At 40.6% G+C, this 26,024-nt stretch overlaps 1 protein-coding gene and 1 pseudogene across 1 annotated transcript; both read right to left on the bottom strand.

Moving 5' to 3' along the window:
- Nucleotides 1-1,123: 1,123 nt before the first annotated feature.
- Nucleotides 1,124-2,602, bottom strand: LOC132651973 (eukaryotic translation initiation factor 3 subunit J-like; annotated as a pseudogene).
- A 12,003-nt stretch (nucleotides 2,603-14,605) lies between these two features.
- On the bottom strand, nucleotides 14,606-22,973 carry LOC110539595 (C-type lectin domain family 2 member D11-like). The gene is made up of 5 exons (XM_021626447.2): nucleotides 22,804-22,973; nucleotides 18,888-19,013; nucleotides 17,774-17,952; nucleotides 17,091-17,197; nucleotides 14,606-16,130 (listed from the first exon to the last, which is right to left on the bottom strand). The coding sequence occupies exons 1-5, from the start codon at nucleotides 22,889-22,891 to the stop codon at nucleotides 15,971-15,973; spliced, it is 660 nt and encodes a 219-aa protein (XP_021482122.2). The 5' UTR covers nucleotides 22,892-22,973; the 3' UTR covers nucleotides 14,606-15,970.
- Between the last annotated feature and the right edge of the window lie 3,051 nt (nucleotides 22,974-26,024).

Raw genomic sequence — 26,024 nt, 5'->3', positions numbered from 1 at the left:
TGCATTGACCGGGAATCGAACCCTGGTCTCCCGTGTGGGAGGCGAGAATTCTACCACTGAACCACCACGGTTCCTCTACTTCTCTGCCCCCAATGGGAGACCACCAGACACCCGTCCCTCCAGACAGGCTGGAGAATTTCAGGTTTCTAACCTAGTGCCAACTGGCACCAGGGCCTCTAAGTTTACATGCTTCTATAGCCAAACCTCACCTTGGTGACAAATGGAAAACAAAGCCTTCTTTAAATATTGCCAGTGACTGGGTAAATAAAGGTCCCTCCAGGTAGACAGAGGTTCCCATGTACAAGCCTCATCAATCCAAACCTTTCAATGTATACCTACAGGATTTTCTCCATACTCAACTTTATCTTTTGCCTATATATGTGTTTCAGTGTCCTGCCAGACATATGTTTCCTATAGCCACAACAGCGCCAATGCAGCTACAGGTGTTCAGCTCTGACCTTACAGACTTCCAACAAGCTGGACCTACACCTTCCCTCCCAGCCATGGTGCTCTCACAGACCTGGGAAAGCATCAAAACAGCCTATTCTTCCTGGACTTGGCCAACATTTCAGCCTTTTGACCTCCCTACATTGCCCCCAGTGTCAGCAGGAAGTAGACAGAAGAGAATCTACGCCCATTATTCATTTGTTGTTAACAAAAGGCTGAAGTGGTGTGCTTCAGGACCAGGACAAGTGGCTCTAGGTTCTCCCAGCATTCCCCAGTCCCTACCTGCTGCCTTGCAAGGCTGGCAACTCTCTCTGTTGACAACCCTCTATCCTAAATTTTCCAGGGCAGAGACTTCCCTTATTCTTGACCTTGCAACCTGACCATTTGTTGCTATAATTCTTCTCTCTCTCAACCTCTTGCATGACAACCAAGAGCTGCTTCCAATGAAGCTAAATTCATATACAAGGGACCTGACAGACCAGTTATCAGGCATTTGTGAAGACACCCAGACCACCTGCTGACCACCTGGAACTACCTGCACATGCCCTGGGTCACCCTATAAGAGAACTGGAGCCCTCCCCCCTCTCTTCCTCTTCCTCTTCCTCTCTCTCTTACTCTTCCTCTCTTCCTTTCTCCCTCTCTCTCTGCAACCCCCTTCCCTTAATAAACCTCCCACATGGAACCGATCTCGTGGTGGGATTTGTGAACCCGTGTGTAATCTCCACAGTGGTGCTTTGGTCCTAACAAGTAACTTTCCAAACTCTGTAAAATCATCTCTTGAAGATGGGTTCATAGCATCTATTCCATAAACTGTATTATTAACACCAAAAGTTTCTTTTGCTAACTCAAGGTCTGACTCTTCCTGTAATTTCTTTAGCCGAAATTTATCTGCTAATTGCTCTTTAGGTGTTAGCACTTTAGGTTCTTCAGGCTCTTCTAACCTCTTTTTAATCTCTTCTTGCCTTTTCTTCTGCTGCGGTTCTTTCTCTTTTACCTTTTCTGCTGTTTTTTCTTTTCTGAAATTTTTACTTCTGGTTTTACTTCTGCTTCCTCTTTATTTTCATCATCATCATCATCCCAGTTATCCTTCACGTCCCCGTCCTCGTCCTCGCCTTCCCAGCGGTCGCCGCCGGCCATGCCACCGCCCACGACCTTCCACACCGGGTCCTCCATAGAGAACGTGTCCATGTCCCAGGAGTCTGAGTCCCACACCACTGCCTCCGCCGCCGCGCTGCCATCTCCAACTGCGGGGTGGGGTGGGGTGGGGAGCGTGTGTGAAGAGAAGAGGTACAAAGAGTTAGCACGGCAGACGTGAGTCACCGGGCTGGCTCTCCTTGGCCCACGCCATCACTTGAGTTTTTTATCCTAGCCCTTAAGCTAATATCCAGAATATATAAAGAACTCAAGAAGTTAAACAGAAAAAAAAAAAAATCAAGCAATGCAACAAAAAAAAATGGGGTACAGACCTAAACAGATATGTCTTAATAGATGAATATTGAATAGCAGAGAAACATTTAAATAAATACTCAACATCCTCAGTCACTAGGGAAATGCAAATCAAAACAACCCCGAGATTTTAACTTACGCTTATCAGAATGGTTAATTTCACCACTTTATTGGATTTATTTCACATCAAATGGGAGCTAAATTCCTTAAGCATTCATCACCTAATTTTGTACAAGGGTGCATATTATTGTGTCATAAAAACAAACCATTTAAAATCTTTATAGAGTTAACCACAGAAAGTTTGGCACTAGCCAAAGCTACAGCAAACACAATCTCAGAAACAGAACAAAGCAAAACAAAAAGCGATAGGAAAGCTTTTCTCAGAAAGCTATCATAATTAAATCTAGAAAGCCATTCATAAAATGGTAATGCATGGACCTGTTAGAAACTAAATCAGAGCAAAAGGGGAATTATGAAAAAATTAGAGATGTAAGAGCCAGCTAATGTTTTTCATTATTATCTTTATAAACAAAACACTCATTGCTTTCCATATGAAACCCACATTTTTAAATTGCCTAGCAGGAAGTTAAATTCCCAAAGTTGGGATACATGATGACCACATGTGAAAAACTAATGTGTTTCCCTGTGTAATAAGCCCAAGAGATCCATTGTTGATACAGTTACCAGGGAAAGCAGAGATATCAAACATGGCGTTTAGGCAGTGCAGTGTGGTAGATGTGGTGCAGGCCTTGGTATGTAGGGGGTATGGAGGTCTTTGTGCTCACAGATAAGCAGTAGGGGAACCTTGGCATTTTTAAACTCACAGGGTTGTTCCTTCAAGGAAGAGGTGCATATCCTGTTATCCATCCAGAAAGCTGAGTCTGTAGTCTTATACGCTGGTGTACACTCTGTGTGGCTAAGGCCACACCGAATCCTCTCCCAGACCCTTATGAGTTTGTTGATGTGTAGAACCCATATTTATGCAAGATGTCACATGTTCCTTACAAAGAGTTCTGATGTCCTCTTTAGCTTTATTGGGCACACAGAATTGAGTTACTTACCAAAGAAATTTCCAATAAATTGTGCTGTGCTTTAATATGCCTAAAATCAACTCCTTGGGGATCAGACTACCAAAGATTGAACCAACACAAGCTACTTAGTCAGGTTGAACCAGGCTGCCCTCTTGCCCCTGCAGATCATTAAACTGCTGGTCATGGTGGTCACAGAGCCACCCTGCCACCACTGGTCTTATGCCACAGTACCCTGTTATCTGCTCTAGACGTGGCATATGTCATGTTATCCTGCAGGAGCCCTTATTTGTCATTTCAGTGTCTGTAGCTTCTTTTACTTGCATTCAACAGTGGTCTTAAACTACAAACTAGAAAATGCTAGGAAACAGTAAGTCAAGATTTTAAACTGGACATTGCTTTGAGCAACAATGATGAGGTCTCACAGTACATAGGGTAAGAGAGCTGGCCCAACCCATTGGGTTAGCATGGGTGAGAGAGAGACGCCCTGCCCAACCACCACTTGCAGGTGGGAGAGCTGGTTATGAGGTCAGGAGAGCAGGAGAGTCATTCCTGTTCCTCACCTGCTTTAACACTAGCAAAACAAGCCGTGCACCTCTTCTAGGCAGCAAAATAGAACTGACCTTGGTGCCTGGGGTGTGTGTCAGCCATCCCAAGGGTGTGACAGCACACCTGTCCCTGCTCCTTGCTGGCTGCTGCATTGGGTGAGCTAGAAGGGCCCATCCTGAAGAGCTCATCCTTATGGTTTGGACACAGGAGAGCTGCTGGGCTTACCAACTTCCCAGGCCTACAGCCAGAGCTTTGAGTGGACCACCCAATATCTGCCCAATCTATGATCTGCTGGAGCACATAAAGAGGCCAATGCTTCAGATCCACGGCAACACAGGACGTCTGAGAGGAGTCCCTGTGAGGATTCAGGGTTGATGATGTAGCTGAGGCCAGAGGTCTCTAAAGAGACCAACGACTCATTACAGTAAACATTTACAAGTAAATGTATGTGGACAAAAGGGTGCACTGTGAGACACACTGTGACACACTACAGCTTCCACAACAAGATTTGGGGTTTTTTACTTGTTTGTTTGGTTTTTTTTTGTTTTTGTTTTTTTCATTTTAAGTCTATCTTATGTTCTTTCAGGGGAGAAATTGCAAGGGTGGAAGGTGGATACAAAGAGATGGGGAGATGAGTGGAATTGAAGTTTGTGATGTAAAATTCACGAAGCATTTTTTTTACCTTTTCCTAGTTTGAAAATATATACTCAGAAAATAAAACTGTGTATACTATATAATTAATAACTAGAAAGGAAAACCCAGTGTCCACACTAGAGTGCAGATCCTTGCAATATGCAAAGCTCCTATTTCTTCCTAATAAACTTTTCCTTCCCAGAATGCCATCATCCTGAGTTAGCACTGTATTGCCAATGTTTCCTACACTACTTATAAACACTGTAAGTTACCTTTACATTATTATTAAAACCCATGTCTTTTGGTATAATGTTCTTTTAAAATGTATACACCTTATGCTTGTTCATTCAAATGCTGATTTCTACCCCCCACTCTCTGGTTGCAATCCAGATATTGCATTGTGATACTCATTCTAAGCATCCTGTCTCAACTTAGTGTAAACTTCCAAATAAAGCAACTAGACACAATGTTGAGCTAGGAGGAGCCAAAGGACAAGAAAGAGGGGAGGAGCTAGAGGGCAGGAAATGAGTGGGAGGAGCTAGAGGGCAGGAAATGAGTGGGAGGGTAGGGGCCAGAGGAGAGCTTAGAGATGGAGCTGGAGGAGAGATCTCTGAACTACGTGGAGAGATGGACTAAGATATCACAAAAAGCAAGTATAATGTGGGAAATCTACATGTTAGGAAACTATGAGGGCTTGGAAGTTAAGGATGGAGTAACTGTTGCCCAGCATTGTGTTCTAAGTGAGCTAAATAAACCCAGTCTCTGTGTGGTGATTTGAGGATATAGCTGCTTAGGACTGACAGCAGCATTACTAAAGGACAAACCAATAGTAAATATTAATCACTGCTTACAACAAATACCACCCAACTAATCTAAGTATCCACACCCTTTAAATCATACTTTCTCATATTTTGGTGGGGGAAATAAGCTCCCAGTGATACAACCCAAAGTTAAAACCTAAAAACTCCCAGATCAGTTACTGTTTCTGTAAGAGAGACTCTTAAACCTGCCCAGGAGCAAAAGACAGCCTCCTGTGGGCAGACCTGAGACTTCCATAACAAAACTGGCTGCTGCTGCAGTTTAACTGGGGTGTAAACAAGCATGGCTCTTTTATACTGTGGCTGGTTCAACTGGCTCAGCTCCACAGCCATGGCAGGAAAGAAAGGAACTGGAGTTAGACAAACCTCTAGACAGAGTTTGCCTAAACTGCATCTAAAATAAAAAAAATTGCCATGGCAGAGGGTGTTTTAATCCCTTTTGGCTTCATTTTGGCTGTCATATTCATGGATCTGATTGCAATATGTTTAATGGTGTTGGTTCTTCTCCATACCTTCTTTAAGAAAGTTCAAGGAGAAGATGGGGGAAAAAAAACAAGGATTGGAATACTAAGTTACAGACAAGAAAAAGGGGGCACTCTTCCTAATAATTAGATTAATAATGGCTAAAATCCAAAGCTCTCTGGTTGCAAGATACTTGTCAGCTCTTTCTGGTAAGGGTCCGCCAATTCACTGAAACATCAATAAAAATTACCAATTGGGCTTTGTTTGTTACAGCGTAAATTGGCACAACTGACCCCAAACTTAAAATTTTCTTTTCTCTTTGCTTGATTTTTCTTTAAAGGCTGAGTTACAATGATACTGATTTGAAATATAAATATATATATCTGAACAAGTTGGTGAAGGCACATGCCTTTCTTCCCAATAACAAAGTAAAAAGAAATAGGCAGAACTCTGAGTTCTGGATCAAGCTTATTTACCTAATAAAAGCCAGGATGGCAACTCTTGCTGTTTAGCCATTTGCAGAGATAGTCTTTGTGTGGTGATTTGAGTATACAGCTGCTTAGGACTAACAGCAGCGTTACTAAAATATAATTATTATTAAATGTGAATCACTGCTTACAACACGTGTCCTTGTGTTTAAGATCCCAAAGCTACAGAAAAGTAGCCAGATGGAACTTTTCCAAAGCTTTAGCTGGACTCCCAATTTTAATGTTTTACTATGTTATCTTTGGGTCTTAATCTCCACATTTGTATATATGACATGTATGTACATGTACACATGTATACATATTGGCTGAACTATTGAAATATATGTCACACCCTGTTTATGTTGGGGGGGAGTGTGAATTCCTAGTTACCAGTAATTACTAGTAACAAGTTCATCACTCTGTAATGAACCAAAATCGCAAGAGTAGGATACCTGTAGCCCACTCATGCTAAAGAGAAGCGATAATATGGTGATAGCACAAAGTACTCCACTTATTGGGGAAAAAAATGTGTTTACTGTCACACATCAAATTATGAAAGTTAAAGACACCAGGTGTAGTATGGGCTTAATTAAGATGGACCACTCCCCCCCTCTCTGTCTCTGGGTGTGTGTGTGTGTGTGTGTGTGTGTGTGTGTGTAAAACAATGCACATAGAGTATAGCATTGACTCCATTTTCAGTCAGTCCACTAGTCCACTGTCAGTCCACAGTTTCAGATCTTTTTAGAAGACAGAAATTAGTGACTACAAATTGAATACAAAAAAGGGAGGAAAGCCTCTATGGATTAGCCATTCCAACCCCACAGAAGTATCTCCAGTGACTAATATCAAAGACTGTTAAAAAACCTTGATTGACTTCAACAACCAAACAGGAGACTTTTTTTCCTGGGTTAAGCAGATAGCATAACCTAATTCTGGAGCTCCACATTAGAGAAGACAGGGGCATCACTGACACAGAGAAAGCTGAAGGTGCCGCACTGAACTCTCTGAATGTGGAGCAAGAGACCCCTGCCATAGTAAACAGACAGCGTCTAGAGACTGTCGAAGCCAGGGAGCAGGGTCTGATCTCAACCCTCCAAAAGAAAAATGAGCCTAGTTTGATTTCGGCCGAACACAATCCATTCTGAACCTCCGAATGTAATTATTTAACCTCAGAGCTATGTAATTATGATACGTTTACACCAGTTGTTTTAGTATATTTATGTTGCCATAAAATTTATAATAGATAACAGAATGTCCCTAGCTTATCAGGTCTCACCAGGACTGGCTGCAGTGTCCTCCTCTGTAGGCTAGCTAGGCTGCTCCTTCCATTGGGGGGAGAGATCAAAGAGCTAGTCACTGAGTTCATGTCAGAGACAGTCCCTGTTCCCATAATTAGGGAATCCACTTGGATACTGAACTGCCATGGGTTACCTTGTTACAGGCATTCTAGGTTATACACATGCATGGTCCTTGGTTGGAGAATCAGTCTCAGATAAGACCCCTGTGCCCAGATATATTTGGTCCTTGTGGAGCTCCTGTCCTCTCCAGTTCTTACTAACTCCCCCTTCTTTCCTATGATTCTCTGCACTCTGCCCAAAGTTTGGTTATGGGTCTCAACATCTGCTTTGATAAACTGCCAGGTAGAGTCTTTCAGAGGCCCTCTATGGTAGGCTCCTGTCCTGTTTCTTGTTTTCTCCTACTTCCAATGTCTATCCCATTTGTAGGCTCTGATGGAAGGGAAGAAGGATCTCCCCAATCAGCAGACTTAGAGAGGGTCAGGGAGGAGATGAGGGAGGGAGGCTGGGACCGGGAGGGAATGAGGGAGGAAGCTACAGCTGGGATACAAATTAAGTAAACTGTAATTAATATAAAAAATAAAAATGTAATAAAAAAACAACAAAAAAATAAACAGACTTTCCAAGATAATTGAGGGGGCAAACGTGATTTCATTTCACTTATGATGTCTCTACTTGTGTTTTCACTTGGTAGAATGACAAAAGGAATTCTTTTTCTTTTTTTTTAAGATTTATTTACTTTATGTATATGAATGCTCAAATTGCTTGTACACCTGCATGCCACAAAAGGGCATTAGATACCAGTATTGATGGTTGTGAGTCACCATGTAGTTGCTGCAAATTGAACTCAGGACCTCTGGAAGAGGAGACAGTACTCTTAACAGCTGAGCCATCTTTCAGGTCCCGCCCCCCACTGCCCTCCTCTCCACACACAAGATAAATTCTTTTGTGCACTTTCCTAGGGGCACTAATTCCACTTATAGTGGCTCTTCCTTCTGACCTGCTCATACTCTTGATGCCAGGACCTTGAATGTCTGAATACATGAAGAGAGGGCACAACCCTTTTGACCATAGCACTACTAGTTTGTTGTCACTATTATAAAATACTAGTTAAGATTGCTCAGTCTCAAAGTCTATTTGGATAACATATTAGGTACTTTCCTAAACAGGCTTGTCCTGAGAAACAAAAATCCACAGCTCAGGTAAAAATTCCAAATTAACTTTATACTAAGAAAATTCCCGTCTACAGAAACAAATACAGTGAGACTTACCAGCCAATGGTGGGTTGTTCTGTTTTTGTTTATTTGTTTTATTTTGTTTGCTTTTTTCTGTGAATGGGTGTTTTGTTTCCATGCATGTCTGTGTACGACCTGTATTCCTGGCACGCACAGAGGTCAAAGAGGGTATCATACTTCCTGAAATTGGGCTAACAACCAGTTGTAAGCCACCATTTAAATGCTGGGAACTGAACCCAAGTAGTCTTCAGGAGCCAGAGGAACTCTCATGTCATGAACAAACTCTCCAGCCTCCAGTGGTGGATTATTAATGGGTCATATATACATACATATTTTTTTCTTCATGCAAAGTCAACTATTTTGGACAACAGTATGCACTCCCCATGCTAAAAGGTCCCTGAAGGAGGCTTCATACCCTACCATCAATACTTTGAAATTATTAATGCTGAAAAGGCACTCCACTGATTTATTTGTACATGATCCTTTAAATTTTATACCAGGTCTTAACAGTGCATAAGACAAAAAAGTATTTTTGCTTTAACTAACATAACTTTTATCTTAACTAGGTTTACTTTGGATTGTCTGAGGTTTCACAGTCACAAGAAATGTTTAAAAAGGGCCCTACATCCTCTTTGCCTCATTTTCCATTGGTAGATATTCTTATTCTTTTTTTAATTTCTGAATTACTGTTTTGTAGAGCTACATACAAAGGAATGGGCTCCATCATGGCATGTTCACTCATGTGGGTCATAATACTTCACTCTCATTCCCCTTCTACACTACCTTCATCTCAAGGGTAGATACTCTTCATCTCAATGCTTCTGGGTATTTTGAAAGAATATCACTGTTGAATTACCCCACCCCCAACAAAAAGCAAGAAACTTTGTCCTTTTTGTAGTAACAGAATCTCTGTGAAGTCCCAGCCAACATGAAACTCGCTATGCAGACCAGTCTGGCCTCAAACTCACAGAGTCCAGTTGATTCTGCCTCTGGAATAATGGGAGCCAGAAACTATAAAGTCTTCAGTCAAAATCAATAACATAGAAGAACAACATACGGTTTTAAGCCAACTAGCCATAAACTGCCAAGAATACATATAAGTTTAAAAATGCATATCGGAAAAATATATTCCAACTGTTGAGTCATGTCTTGATTGTTAATTGACACTCCCCCCACACACACACCACTAGTTGCTAGGGAGAAGACCAAGCACTAACAACATAGAGAAGGAAAAGTTGTTGCAATCTCCCCTTTGCATAGAGCTTAACAGGAATTAAGATAAGAAAGTGGAATATTGAAAGATTCATATACCTGCTCAGCAAGTAGAGACAAGATGCCCATACCAGTAAATTGTACTCATCACCTGACTGCAATAGCTCAGGTCCCATTACAAATCCACAAACATGAATAACCAAATACTAAGTCCCCACAAAACAATTTGTATGTCCATAGTAAAGCCCCCTAAGAAAAACAACCAGATGATAGAAGACAATGAATTCAAAATAGCAATGTTGAAAATAACCAAAGAATTCTGAAGATGTAAATAAGTGCCAGAATGAAAAAAGTGAAAAGTGGAATACAATCCAACATAAAGAGATGAAAGGAACAGAGATAAGATAAACAAAGACCAGAGATAAAAAGACCAAACTTTCAGTCTATTGAGCAACTCTTCCAATAGCTGATCCTATCACTTCTCTTCAACATCTACACTGAAGCTTAGCCTTCAGAACTGCAGCTGCTAATGTTGCTTAACTCTCCATTGCATTTTGACTCTGAACCCTGATTACTCTTAGGAGATCTGAAAACATATCTGGCACCTGCCTTCTTGTGCCCCTTTCAGCACTCCCTACTCAGGTAAAGATGCCCAACTCTCAACACTACCCTTATCAGCCCTGGCTCAGTGCACTTGAATATCTCCAGATGGGGAACATAAACCCCCACCAACCCCATCCACCCACACTGCACATATATCTTTTCTGGACAAACACTGAACTCACCCTGCCAACCTTCTCTATGTTGTTAGTGCTTGGTCTTCTTCCTAGCAACTAGTGGTGTGTGTTTGTGGGGAGTGTCAATTAACAATCAAGACATGACTCAACAGTTGGAATATATTTTTCCGATATGCATTTTTAAACTTATATGTATTCTTGGCAGTTTATGGCTAGTTGGCTTAAAACCGTATGTTGTTCTTCTATGTTATTGATTTTGACTGAAGACTTTATAGTTTCTGGCTCCCATTATTCCATCTCCATGACCTGAGGACCTCCCTTTACCAGGTAAGGATACTAGACTCACACCAACTACTCCACCTACCCCTGCAACTTGCCTGAGGACCACATATCTCATACCTGTCTTTTGCCATTAGCACCCTAACTCTCCTCTTGAGTTAAAGATCCCAGAGTTAAAGATCCCAGGTTTCATCAGCAGCTTTGCCCAAGGCAAAGTTCTGAGAATCTCCCTCAAACCCCTGATGACTGACTGTGAAAATCTTCTCACACTACAGAAGGTCAGCTCCTGAGCTGAGAATCCTCACTTAACTTGAGCCAAACCAGAATTACTTCTGATACTCACTTCAAACATCAATACTGAATTGCCCAAAGACGGAGCTCTAAGCTCCACATAGCTTGCCTACCACATGATAATTTTGAAATAGCTAACAGGGAGTTTCAAATACCTGCTCAGCAAGTAGAGACAAGATGCCCATACCAGTAAATTGTACTCATCACCTGACTGCAATGGCTCAGGTCCCATTACAAATCTACAAACATGAATAACCAAATACTAAGTCCCCACAAAACAATTTGTATGTCCATAGTAAAGCCCCCTAAGAAAAACAACCAGATGATAGAAGACAATGAATTCAAAATAGCAATGTTGAAAATAACCAAAAAATTCTGAAGATGTAAATAAGTGCCAGAATGAACACTACAAGGACACAGTTAAATGAAATTAGAAAAACAAGTCAAGAAACCAAAATAAAATTTCATAAAACCTCTGAAGACAGGCAAGAATGAAATAAGATTTAAAGTAAAAAACAAAAAACAAATTCAGAAATTCAATAAGAAATCAGGAAACAATGTTGTAGAAGTAACTTTTATTCACCTGTTGTAATTGTCCTCTCTGTCTTACTGCTAACATAAGCCTAGTCCTGGACGTTTGTAGCCTCCAAACAATCTCATCTAGGCTTAGGGTGTTTTCACCCTGTGAGACTTACTGCTCTTTCTAGCCCTTTCTGAATTCTGAATGGCTTGTTGAATTCAGCTGTTATGGCTCAAACTTCTCTCCAAGCTGATTGGTTCAAACTGGCTTCTCTGTCTGATTCTTACTGAATTGCTCTGCTTGACCTCAGACTAATTTTGGCAATATATTCTAATCTTCTGACTCCTTCTCATTCTTTGGCTTCTTCTGGCTCCTTCTCATTCTCTGGCTTGTTCGTCTTCACCTGTGTATAGCTTGTTCTCTATTCAACCTCTCTCTCTCTGTGTAAAACCCTCCCACTAAAACTCTCCCCTCTCTCTCTCTCTCTCTCTCTTCTTCTCTGATGCTCCCTTAAGTACGTTCCCTTTCCTCTCTGTTCTTGTGAGCAATCAGCATATTTTATTCTGTCAAATCTTTCTATGATTCGTCACTTTGTCTGCCACTCAATTAGACATCACTTTCAAATATGAGTGCTTCCTCCTACAAACCAACTTTACCATCATTGTTGGGATTAAAGGTGAGTACTTAGTCAGTATTCCAGCCAGAGAGATTAAAGTTGTGTGCTAAGGGCACATCTGTATTTCAGACAGAGTAGCCCTGTTGATGGACTAAAATCCCTCTACACAATATCACCAATAGATTAGATCATGTGAAGGAGAAAATATGATGTCTTAGAGACAAGGTAGAGGACTTAGATCACTCAGTGAAAGAAAATATCTAATCCAAATAATACCAAGAACCAAACATGCAGGAACTAGGACGCTTTACAAAGACTAAACCTACAAAAAGTAGACACAGAAGAAGAGGCCCAGGACAATGGTGAAAAACATATTTTGCAACAAAATCACAGAAGAAACTTTCTTAATCTGAGGTAAGAGTTGCCTACCAAGATCTGACAGAATACAGAACACCAAACAGAGCAGACTAGAGAAGAAACTCCTCTCATCATATCAAAACACTAAGTGTTCAGAACAACAGCAACAAACAAGGATATTGAAAACAGTCAGAGAGAAAGATCTAGTCACATACAAAGGCAGGCTCATCATAATAACAGCGGATTTGTTTTTAGTGGAGACTATGAAGGCCAGAAGGAATTGGACTAGTGTTCATAATCACAGAACCCAAAGCAAGTCTCAGCAAATATAGGAAACTGAAATTACATCCTGCATTTGATCTGACTGCTATGAATTAAAGCTATATATCAACAACAAAAGAACACAAACGCATAAAATCTAAATAACACACCACTGATTAAAAATTGAGTGAAGAAAGACATTAAGACGGAAGTTTAAGAATTCTCAGAATTAAATGAAATGAAAAAGAAATGAGGCAGTTATAAAAAGAAAGCTCACAACACTATGTGCGTAAATAAAACTTAGAGAAATCTCAAACTAATAACTTAATGATGCGCCTGAGGGCTTTAGAAAAACAAGAATAATCAAAAACCCCGCCAAAAGGAGATAGGAAGAGATTATCAAAATCATGGCCAAAATCAGTAAAATAGAAATGAAAAATATAAAATGAATCAATGAAACAAAGAATTGGTACTTTGAAAGTAGCATTTAAGTGACAACACATGCTGGAGAGAATGTGGAGAAAGGAGAGAAAGAAAAGAAAACTGTGGGTGAATATCTTCAATAAATATGGACATAAAAGTTCTCAATAAAATAATAAAATACTTGGAAACTAAGTTCAAGAACACATCAAAAAGTCATCCACCATGATCAAGTTTTCTTCTTTCCAAATTTACAAGGATGGTGCATATATAAATCAATAAATGTAATTAGATAAAAAGATGGAAACTATATAATCATTTCATTAAATGTGGAAAAGACCTTGAACAAAATTCAACATCCATTCATAATGAAGGTCCTAGAGAAAGTATGGGCACAAGGGACATTATCCCAGCATAATAAAGTCAATGACTGGGAAGCCCACAGCCAGTATTATCCTAAACGGAGAAAAACTCAAAGGCATTTCCACTAACCTCAGGAACAAGACAAGGATGTCCACTCTTCATACCTATTCCAATGTGGTTCTTTATAGAAACTGAAAAAATAATATTAAATTCCATATGTAAATACAAAATATCAAGGATAGCAAAAGAATCCCGATCAACAAATAAATTGCTAGAGATTTCACCATTCTAGTTTGTGTTATATTACAAAGTTGTAGTAATAAAGCAACATGGTATATAAAGAACTCAAGAAATTAAATACCAACAAGCCAAATAATTCAATTTAAAAATGGGGTACAGAGCTAAGCACAGAATTCTCAACAAAGGAAAATTGAATGGCAGAGAAACACTTGAAGAAATGCTAACATCCTTAGTCATCAGAGAAATGCAAATCAAGGCAACATCAGAATGGCTAAGATCAAAAACTCAAGTGACAACACATGCTGGAGAGGATGTGGAGAAAGGGGAACCCTCCTCTATTGCTGGTGCAAGTGCAAACTTGTACAACCACACTTTGAAAATCAATCTGGCACTTTCTCAAAAAATTGGGAATAGCACTACCGCAAGATCCAGCTATACTACTCTTGGGCATATACCCAAAAGATGCTACACCATTCAACAAGGACATTTGCTCAGCTATGTTCATAACACCTTTATTTGTAATAGCCAGAATCTGGAAACAGCCTAGATGTCTCTCAATGGAGGAACGGATACAGAAATTGAGGCACATTTACACAATGGAATGCTACTCCACTATAAAAAACAAGGAAATCATGAAATTTTCAGGGAAATGGATACATGCTGTTTTTCCAAGGCTTGCTCAGCTCTACCAATAAAAGAAAACAGAGGAAGAAAAGGCTAGAGAGATGCCTCAGTAGTTAGGAGTACTTCTTGCAAAAGACCAAGGTTCCATTTCCAGAAGCCACATGGCCACACACATGTCTGTAACTCTGGTTGCATACACACACACACAAACACACACACACACACACACACACACACTTATACAAACAATAAACACACATCAAGTAGATAAAAACATAGTCTTTTAGTCTTTTTTGTTTTGTTTATTTACTTTATATGCCAATCACAGCTTCCCCTCCCTCCTCTCCTCCCAGTCCCATTCTCGCTCATCCATCTTCCCTCTCCCCTTCCCTCCCCTTGCCCCTCTCATGCCTTTTTTCTCAAGGACCAGGAGGCCAAGTATAGATATCATACCCCCCCCAATTCCCCAGCAAATCAAGCTGTTATAGAACAAAAGAGAGAGAAAGAGATGAAAAGATCAGGAGATGCTTTGTAGCCTGTTATTTCATCCTTTTTGGGACTCATCAGTACAGTGTAGTTAACTCTATAAAGATTTCAAATACTTTCTTTTTAGGACCCAATAATATGCACATTAGTGCAAAACTAAGTATTGAATGCTTAAGGAGTTTAACTCCTATGTGATGTGAAATGAATCCAATAAAGTGGTAAAATTAAAATGGCATTTGTTTATAAAATGGATTATACTTGAACAGTATAATTATATAATTATATTTAGAAATATAAAACTGGAAATAAGGATATTAAAACCTAGAGAGATACTCTTGCCTGATACGTCTAAAACAAAAAGGGGGAACTGTAGAGAGCTGCGTAATGCTGTGCCTTAAAGATGGAGCTGGTTTCCACCTTCCACCTTCCTGATGGTGAGTGCTCTCTGTCATGAACAACTCCACATTTGGCTAAGGCCGAGGATCTGGCTTGCTTCCATGTATGTGGACCTATCTACATTGCCCACGTGGCATGCTGGAGTTGGCTACCCAGAGGCTATTTAAGCTGTGGGCTGGCTTTCCCCAGGGTCAGATGATTGTTCAAGGTTCCTGAATAAACTGCATTGAAAAAAAAAAAAAACCTAGAGAGAGATTTTGACAGTGTCACTTATGTTTTAAAGAGTGTAAAATAAATTTTAGTTTTAAATACTTTTTAAATTCTGGGTATTGGCATAAATTTTGAAAAGAACGTATAATGTGTTTCGCCAAATTATCAGATGCTACAGATTCTTCTCTTCCCTGTCATTATTAAAGCATTCCCATACTTCACTTCCTACTGTGAACCTGTGGTTCTCCTGTTTCAACCCTTAAGTAGCTGGCATCACAGGTATGTCACTATATAACCACACACACTTTTGGGAACTCATTTTTGTGGTCTCATAGACTCAAAAGAAGGACTTCTCTGCACAAAATGAAAGTGGGGTTCACTAACATTAATTGTACTTTACGCTTAAGGTCTGAGTGCCGACATCTAAGTTAGACTCATATGTTCTTCTATGTTCTTCTTATCCCCTGTATGTACACTTCTTCAAGATGGTTTTCATTTGGGATGTCAAGAAATATTCTTAGTTCCTTTAATAGCGATGTGGAAAGATGTGGGAAAGAGTAGCAACTGTAGATAACAGGCTAAAAGCATCTCTTTGCAAAGGCTGAAAAAGGAGAAAAAGAATTTTGCATATAGCTGTTGGGTTTGGTACAGATCCATCTTCGATCTGCATAGACCCTGGCACTGCTGATCCCGTTGTTGTTCAGGTAGGCATGGTTTTCCTTTCCCCGGATGGGAAACCTGAAAAGAAACCTAAAGCAGTCAGTCTGCAGAGCCCAGAACTGCATTCACTACTGCAACAAAATCTCACCCATGTTCACTGCTTATTTGTAACATGAATATAGTCAAATAAAGACAGTCCTGTACCGGTTTTGCACCTAGCAGCTTTAACACTTTCAGAGTTATTTATGAATACCACATCTCTGTCATTTTTTTGTGATGTGTAACATGTGTACAAAGCAGTCGACTGGGGCTTGCTGACATGTTCAAATGAAGTGCAGGCATGGGTGGGCTCACAGAGGGGGATTTTCAGTTCTATTTTGAAGCATTTTATGTAGCTGAAAACCCATTTATTAAATTGCTGAAAAGGCTTTAATGATAGACTTGACCGGGCTGTGATTTACCATTCTAGTAAAATAGCTGTGTTCAAATCCAAGAAATATCTTGGATGTCGACAGATAACAAGACTTTAGGGGTGGTTTTCCAGTGCCCTTGAAGTCTCTGCTTTTGTGAACAGGTATGGCTGTACAATGACTGATGAGTCTTGGCTAGCAGTTCTGTAGTGTCTTTCTAGGGTTTCAGAGCCCTCACTGCCCATCTGAGGTTCTCCCTACATCCCACACAGGGCATTTATCAACACAAAGTTTTAAGTTGGTAAAGGAGCAGACAATACCTCCCCCAGATGCCATCATCATTTGAGTAAAATCACACTAAGTAAGGGTTTTGGAAATGATGGCCAATAATACATGGGAGAACCTCCAAAAGATTTAAGTTTGTGGGGATGTGGAGTTGGCTGGGGATTGACTCCTGTGTGTAGCACACACCCTCCCTCCCAGGCACACCTCCAACCCAAGAGTTTATTATTCTTCCTCTCCAGTACAGCTGGCCTCACGTTAAGCAGCCATTTAACTCTCAGAGCCACAACTCACACGCAATCACAGCATATGAACACAGTACAAGGAAAAGCATCTGCAAACATACGTGCTGTTATACTCAGTGTTGTCTGTCCATCTCCAAGGGAGTTGTGGTGACTCTCTGTGCAGGCCGATCCAGTAGTCAAAAGTCCCCTTGTATCTTCTTAGGAAACCCTGTCATGAAACACAGAAAGCAAATACATGTGTCTCTCTGTTTCAGATGATGCTTGAGACTCTCCACTCCACAGCTTCCTCTAGAGATGTCAGAGGGTGTAACTGAGGGTCACAGAGTTCGTAGGTGTAACAGCCTCCAGCTCTCAGTGCACTCAGTTGACATCTGTAATTCTAAAGTACCTCATTTGGATTAAAATACCAAATTTAATGACACACCCACTGTGGCTGGCATAGTTCCTGGCTAAGCCACCCCTTGCTGTTCTTAAGAGTTGTCACCTTCAGTATACAACATGTGCCAGCTTGGAGAAAAACGCTCATGACCACCAGGTACCTGGGTAAAATGGCACCTCTGACCTTTCAGACTGACTGTGAGCACGACATGCAGTAATGTTTCTTCAGTGTCTCAAAGCTTTATCTAGATGTGCATGACCCTCACAAACAGCACACACTCATATGTTCCCCATGTCTCCACCTGATTGAGGTGAGAAACTTCCTCATACTTCACCTTTACCCTCCCTATCTCTAGGCAATATATAGTCAACAGAACAAAGAAACAACCCAATCCCTGATCATTACCAGCTCCTCCAGGTTGTCAAATCGAGCAAGTTGGGCCTCTTGTGCCATGCAGGAGGCCTGGCTGAAGGTCCAGTTACTTGTGGATTCAGAAAAATGAAAACATTTATTTCCAAATCCAATCCAGTGTCCTGGGCAAGCACCATAGAAGTTTTTCACTGGTGTCTGTTCATTCTTTCTTACTAAAATTCAGACAACACAATGAATTATAACAAGCTTGTCTTGTCTCTTTTTGGCATTCCCTGCTGAGCTCAGCTGTGAAGTGTGAATTTGATTGTAACTTCCCCAGTTCATCCATAGGAGTCCTGTCCTGAGCACAATAGGCCTTTATCTAAAGGTCTCCCACCCTGGGTCTGAGTCCCATTTCCTCTCAGGTGCTCACTGACAGCAGGGCTCCCTGGAAGTGCATTGATTTCTATAACATCATCACTTTTGTGCTTTGGATGATTGTTTCCTACAGTGGGGGTTGCTACAGCAACAAGCATTCTGTATGGACGCCTACTTTGACAGTCGGCCTGATGATTGAGTAGCAGCGAGAACTGTTGGGAAGGTAGCATACACAGTGTGGACATGTTGCTCTAAAGGATGGTTCACGTGCCTAAGAGGACAGTGTGAGACTTTATCACACTATTCTGAACAATGTGGCACTAAAATCCTAAAAACTGATTACTTCAGGAACTATCCATTTAATATGCTAAAAACACTACTGAACGTGGTCACTAAAACCATGGGTAATGGGGAGAGCCACAGTGTGTTCTTGGCCATATTACTCCTCTCTGACCTCACACTTCCTTGAGGTTCCTCCTTTGGGTATTGCTCTCCTTGTTCTCTGCCTTGGACAGTTACCCTGGGTGGACATATGTCTCCTGCATCTCTGTCTAGAGCTTGATGATATCATGTTCCCAGGGATGCTGAGCCTGGTCTCCTGTGCACACCACAGCCTGTGCTGTTCCTTCACTTCAGCTTCCTGCTGGAGCCTGAGTTCCCAGAGAACAGGAAGTTCCAGTGTGTTTTCTCAAGCCCTTCCCACAGTGCCTGCTCACAGTGGTCAGTAAGTATTTACTGACAATGTCAATGTGGACAGCATGTTACAGAATTTGGAGAATAAGTCACTTACCTGCCAAAGCAACAGAAAGCACAATTACTGCTACAGTGAGGACTGTGATCACTGCATAGCAGCAGTAAAGCTTAGCAGGAGACTCGGGGGAGACGATTCTGAGACATTTTCTTTGGAGCTTTTTACCTGAAAATATAAACATGAGAACATGAATCTCCGGAACCTTTAATAAAAAAGATAAATTTACCCACAATCACTGTAGATTTGGGTTTCACTCCCCTAGTGCAAACTCCCTCACCAAAGTTCTCGGTCCATAAATGGTGTCTTTGACTCCCAGAAGACTAGAGGAAAGGGAAACAGAATTTTTGCCACAGAGTCTTCCAGTTATTGAACTAAGGGCCCGTCAAAGAGCAAGAAACAGAACGAGTGAAGCTCAGGATGAAAAGAGATGACAATAAGGTTACTTACAGATTTAGTTCTGTAAGAACAGACCTGGTTAGGACCTAGGGGAGCATAATAACAATAAAAGTATAAAAGCAACATGCCAGGTGTGGTGGCACAGGATTGTGGTTCCAGTGCATGGGGAGTAGAGGTAGGAGAGTCAGGAGTTCAAAACCAATTTTGGCGAAAATTGAGTAAGAGGCTGAGATGAACTAAGTTAGACTCCATTCTTTCAATCTGTCTATGTATCTACCTAACTAACAACAAACTGACTGAATAACTAACTGAACAACCAACTAACTCTTAGGTGACCAACCAATCAACTAACTCTAATGAACAAAGTACATGGAATTCATCATATTAACAGAATAAGAAAATTAAAAACAGCATTTCAATAAAATCAGCAAAAGCATGTGCAAAATGCAATGTAAATTCAAAGTTCCTTTGATAGGAATTAAAGGAACTTCCTTAACCTAAAAAAAGGTTTTGTGCTGAGCAGTTATATGTCAACTTGACAAAAACTAAAGTCATCTGAGCCAAGGGACCTCAATTAAGAAAACATCTACTGTTTGTGTGGTGACAGAAGCCTTTATTCTCAGCACTGCAGAGGCAGAGGCAAAGGAATCTCTGTGAGTTCAAGGACAGCCTGGTCTACAAAGTGAGTCCAGGATGCATGGGCTCTGTTACACAGAGAACCCGTGTGGTTTCTGACTTTGTGTTTTTAATGTGTGTGTTTCTTGAGATTTCTTTCTTTCTGTCTTTCCTTCCTTCTTTCCTTCCTTCCTTCCTTCATTCCTTCCTTCCTTCCTTCCTTCTTTTACATTCTGGTCTTAGCCTCATCCCTCCTTACCTACCAATTACAAAAGCCCTTTGTCTTCCCCATCTCCCTCCCCTATTCCTCAGCAAAGGGGAGCCGCCCTTTCCATCCACCCCAGGTCATGAAGTCATACCATAACTGAGTGTGTCCCTCCCCCATGTGGGAAGTAATTAAAAAGAGAGTCCATGTCAGAGAGAGCCCCTTCTCCCCTAATAAGGGGAACTACATAAGACCTGAACTGCTCATATTTACATCTTTGCAGGGGGCCTAGATCCAGTCCATGCAAGGTCCTTGGTTGGTGCTTCAGTCTCAACAGGCCCCTCTTGGCCCTGGTTAGTTGGCTCTGTTGGTCTTCTTGTGAAGCTCCTATCAACCTTTTCTTTTTTAATTCAGTAATTAGGAAAGAACCTTTTCTGCTTTCCTAATTATTGAATTAGGAAATTTTCCTAATTAGTGACTGATGTGGAAGGGCCCAGCCCATCGTGGGTGGTGTTATCCCTGAGCTGGTGGTCTTGGGTTCTATAGGAATGCAGGCTGACCAAGCCACAAGTAAGCAGCACCCCTCCATAGCCTATATCAGGTCCTGCCTCCAGCTTTTCCTGTTTGAGTTCCTGCCCTGACTTCCTTCAGCCATAAACAGGGATATGGAAGTAAAAGTCAAATAAATCATTTCGTCCCCAATTTACTTGTGTCATAGTGTTTTCTCCCAGTGATAGAAATCCTAATTAAGACATGTGTCTATGATACACCAACAGAAAAATCCCACTACAGCCAGCATGAATGTTTTCCCCAGTAACACAGAACAAGGTCAAGTTGTCTGCTCACAGTTCTAGTGTGACTCTAAAGGTCCTATCCAGCACCATAGGGCAAGAATAACAAATAACAGTCAAGCCTCATAGAGATAAAGGAGTGAATGGATATATCTACATATAAATTTCTATTAAAAAGAGTATTAAAACAGCTCTAAAATGATGAATGATATTACAGTGCTGCAGGAAAACATGTCAACTCACAAAATAACTTACTTTTATACACTAGCAATTGTCAAAAGCAAACTAATGTATAAGAACTGCAGCACTCACAGCACTGCCAAACACACATTAAACATGTAATGAAATATGTTCACAATCAGAGTCTGGAAGAGCAGCAAGTGCTCTTAACCTCTGAGCCATTTCTTTAGTTCCTATCATGGGGTTTTAAAACTTCCTATCATGGGGTTTTAAAACTATCAGTATATTTTAGTACAATTTCTTGAGAAACAGAGAGAAAGAAAAGAAAAAAAAACAACTTTTTAGAGTTGCACCAGAGCAGAGTGTTCATTATACTAAATCCAATTTATATTTTGGGTGTGTTGGTAATAAATATGACATATCTTTTGGACTTTGGTTCCACAGAAAATTCTGAACACTCTCTTTATAGTTGTACTTTAAACAAAAATGTCCTCTGGATTCAGTAATCAAGGTCCATGGCTTTCTTTTTTAGTTAAGTAACATGCAAATTTTCCTTTAAATATTCCCCCAAAAAATAGCCCATGTGGGTGTTTCACTTCAGAAAGTTATTTTATCTATCTATCTATCTATCTATCTATCTATCTATCTATCTATCTATCCTTCTGTGTGTCTGTCTATGTATTGAATTGCATATGTGACCTCTATTGCTTCCTTTCCCTTCTTCAGCTTTCTTCTTTTTCTTCTCTAATTTATACCTCAAATGTGTATTATGGAAAATCTCACACATATACAAAATCAGAATGATAAGTTCTCACCTCAGGCTAACTTCTCTCACAGAAATGTAGGGTTTGTATGCGTATCTGTGCAGCAAATAAAAGTGGTTTCAGTTATGAGAACAATTGCCTGAGCTGAAAAACATCTACATTCCTCTCTACCTTGTTTTTTGTTTTGTTTTTTTTTTTCTTGTTGTTGTTAAGTATGAACACTGTATTTAAGGAAAGCCAATATTCTTTCAATAAACCAAACAAGGAAGTAAAGAAAAATTAAAGTAATGGAAGAAAGTAGAGAAAATAAAAATAAAAGAACAAAGCAGACAGTTTTCAAATACAGAAGACAGTTTCTTTCTGACGACTAAAACATAAATTCAACAGGATTCTTTGTTTCAATACTTTACCACAACATAGATATGCCAAAGGGTTCCCTGATTGGGGGAGGGGGTTCAGCCAGCCCCCAAGGCACCTCACCTCCCTCCTTTCTTTTGAATCACAGTGGATCTGAGAACTATGAGTCCCAGCACCACAGATGGCATCCTCAGCTGTGCACATAGCAAGCTGTGCTGTTAAGAGTTTCCTTCACTCTGGGACATAAGAAGCATATTCTGTAGCAACTTAATTCAGTAGAGTGAAGTAGCAAGCTAAACACACACACACACACACAAAAAAAAAAAAAAAAAAAAAAAAAAAAAAAAAAAAACAGAATAAAAAAAATGAAAAACAAAACAAAACAAAGCCAAAACCAATCAACCACACCAAAAACAAAGCTGTGCTGTGGCTCAGGCTCTTATAAAAAATTTATTGGTTTTCTCCAGCCCAGAAACACTTGAACATTTACTACTATAGAGAAACTAGAACAGAGGCCTTCATTCATGTCCACTTCTAAGGAGACCCACCATGACAGCCTAACAGGCGAGAGGGTCAGCTCCTATGTTTTCCTGGTGAATCTCCCATCTATTATTTTAGTTTGGTTCATATTGCTTTGAAATACTTACCCATTTCTACCTCCTGCAGGCAGTCTGGAGTAGCGGGCTCTGTCTTCAGAATGCCCTTGGATGCCTCTTCAGTCTTTGCAGCACCCATCTGTGAGCTGAGAGGAAGCCACTCACTGAATTCAGGAGGATGTTGGAAACTTGAAAGCCTGGAGAGGGAGAAAGAGCCTTGTGTTCTGTATGTACTTCCTACTAGGCACTTTACCAACCCAGCCCAGTCAGGTAATTCCTCATTCACTCCTTATCAGTCCTTAGCAAATCACCTCTCAGCACATAGCTTTCTGTTTCGATGAGAAACAGAATTACAAAGTAGGAGGTTATGTCAAGAAATGAAGTGAACTTTAAACACAATATATGAAACTGATGAATGCTTTAGAATTTGAAAATGTTCCATACTTATCACTGATTCTTTAAGAAAAATACTGCTTTGATGAAAGTTGATGTTATTAATTGGAGGAAGTATTTATTTTACAACAGGGTCTCACTCTATAGCTCTGGCTAGCTTCAGTTATCACTGTGTAGACCAGGATGGACTCAGACTCACAGATATACGCTTGACTCTGTCTCATAAGTCCTTGTATTACAAATTCAAGCCACCACACTCAACACATGTGTGCTAATTTTAGAACAATTTTACTTATAGATTATCTAGATTTGGCTATTTGAATAATATTCAATACTTATATTTCAGGGATCTGCTGAAATGCAGATAAAGGCAACACACAGCTACAGAGCTATGACCTATCCAGGGACCAGCTACTCCATTCCTCAGTGTGTGCTCCACAGAGGGCAGAAACAGATTCGTATGAGAGGTCTGATTGCATTATGATTTGCGATAAATAAATTGGAAGGATTCCAATTCATGTCAGCATTTCGCTAAGGACCTAAGTACAACAGGTAAGACAGGAAAAAGCACACAGTGCATGTTTTGAGGTGTAAGGTGTGGAATGTCTTATGGTCCCCTAATGGAATGGACAGTGATAATAGAAGGCAAAGTCCTGGCAGATCCAACAACATGATGATGGTGTGTACTTCGTTCTGCTTTTTTTTTTAAGACAGAAGCAATAACAAACCCCTAGAGAGGCCACTAAACATCTGTTTTATTGACTAAAAAGACAAGTATATGAATTTTCAGGAGTGATTCCTTACAGCTAATAAAAGAAGTGTTTGTACTAAGTGGTACGATGCTGTGTAATACATGGTAAAGAGCTCCATTTTTACCAAGGGCAAACGCATGTACTTACACACACCATAAGCATGCAGGGCATGAAAAGGAAGAGCCAAGAGAAGAGGAGTTATAAAAACAGTGGTTTGCTTAGTTTAAGAGTGTCACTCCAAGAACATGGAACACCTGTTCAGAAATAAGGAGACTCGAGCCAGATTGAAGTGGATTCTGATCTTCCATCCCAAATAACCAGTGTTTATTGTGGCTGCAGCTTTACAGAGCTTCCAGCTTATCCAATATTGCAAAGCCAAAACCTGCACCAACTTCAGCTCTGTGGGCTCTCAGTTGATATCAAAATCACTAATTTTTCAGTTAACACAGCCTGGGTGATGTCTGCTTTCTCTGAAAATCTTGAGCCAGCCATCACCCAGCTATATACATAAACTGTATCATTTAGGTAAAGTTTTATCCTAGACAATGACCCAACGTGTTTTTTATTATCTTTTCCTATCTCAGTTAAAGGATGGTAAAAGTTGTAAGGACTGAAATGCCAGATCATAAGGAGATAAGATCACTACAGGAAGGCAGAGAGAAAAGAAGACTAAGGATTGAAGAGCAAGATGGTCTTTAAATATTAAAATCTCTTTTCAAGACAGAGTAGTAATGACTTGCTTACCTGAAGTTGGCTGGAAGCTTCAGCAGATGTTCCCTGCCATTGCTGACTTCCTTTCCCCATCCTGACCTTTGACCAGCATTTCAGTCTTCCTGGGCCCTGACAATCATGTCCTAATTTCAGCTGAGAAACAGTTACAGAAGAGATGTCATCCCTTATCATCAACACTATCAGTCCAAAGGAAACTGCGGGTCCTACAGGACCACCCGGGGCTGGCAAAGTGCAGGCTCTGTTGGGGCAGTCTGGAATACTGGTCCAAAGCAGGGGCTCAAGCTGTTAAGGCAAGTGAGGACACCTGAGGCTATTCTGTCAGAAACATCTGTTTTATTTACTATTGTGTAATTTTATCAATTCTTTCCTGAAAGAAAAGGACCTGAAGAGGAAGTGGTTTCTATTTTGAGGAATATGAAAATCAGTCTGCCAATGAGATGTAAAATCCAGGGGCCCAAGAGAGACCACAAATGAGAGTTCTGCAAAAAAGTTGGCCTCTGGAGCTTATAAGCTTTTGCCAGCTCATGTATATATGTCAACATTCCTTCCACCTGGATGGGCATCAACTTTTCAACAAGTCCAGGGCTTCCTCATTCTGCAAGATCACCTTTTAGTTTTAGAGCAGTTTGCAGGCCCCAGCTGATTTCTGGATGGTGTCTATCAACTGAGTAGAAATCTGCTTTGGTGGATACAGTATAGGGACAGAAGGTAAAGTTAATAAGGAATTTAGGGGAAAATCTTTCTCTCAGGTGTATACTTGAATCTTCCAAGCCTGTGGTCCTGGTAGTTGGTTGGGAGCATGTTGAAAAAGTCCCAATACCATGGGAAGGATCAGGGATGATAGTAGGAGGGAAAGTTTAAGCTTTTGAGTGATGGAAGTACTTGTTTAAAGTCCCGTTTGACCTGTGACAGATGGAGCTAAGTCAGGACTCCCGGTAGCTTAAGTGATTTTTTTTTTACGTTTACAAAAAAAAAAAAAAAAACAATAATAATAACAGATAAATCAGTATGACCACTGCATCCTGCAGTGAAATCTGCAACTACAGGCCTTTCTATGCCAGCTCCTGTTCTGAACAATGACACGCAGACTTATATTTCTTTATGAATTCCTTTGCTTTATGCTAAGGTTGTTCCTAACTAGTTTGTAACTTAATTATCCTGTTCATGCTAACCTAAGTTCCACCATGTGGCTGGTTACCTCTCTTCAGTCTCAGATCCCAATTCCTCAGTGGCAAATCCCTCAGCCTGAGTCTTTCCCAGAGTTCCTCTCTTTGCCCAGAAGTCCCACCTTACTATTCTGCCTTTTGCTATAGGCCACAGGCTTTTTATCTTAACCAATCAGAACGCGTCATAGGCAGGCAAGGAAAGACAGAGACACATCTACACAGAGTCTAC

Source organism: Meriones unguiculatus, unplaced genomic scaffold (assembly GCF_030254825.1).
Source record: "Meriones unguiculatus strain TT.TT164.6M unplaced genomic scaffold, Bangor_MerUng_6.1 Chr5or6_unordered_Scaffold_109, whole genome shotgun sequence".
NCBI classification, from domain to species: domain Eukaryota; kingdom Metazoa; phylum Chordata; class Mammalia; order Rodentia; family Muridae; genus Meriones; species Meriones unguiculatus.
This window is presented reverse-complemented; position numbering and strand designations above follow the sequence as displayed.

Coding starts and splice junctions, on each gene's coding strand:
- LOC110539595 (XM_021626447.2), bottom strand. CDS start 22,891: ATGGGTGCTGCAAAGACTGAAGAGGCATCCAAGGGCATTCTGAAGACA. Junction 19,014..22,803: donor CCTGCAGGAGGTAGAAATGG/GTAAGTATTTCA, acceptor TTATATTTTCAG/GTAAAAAGCTCCAAAGAAAA. Junction 17,198..17,773: donor TTGACAACCTGGAGGAGCTG/GTAATGATCAGG, acceptor GTTTCATGACAG/GGTTTCCTAAGAAGATACAA.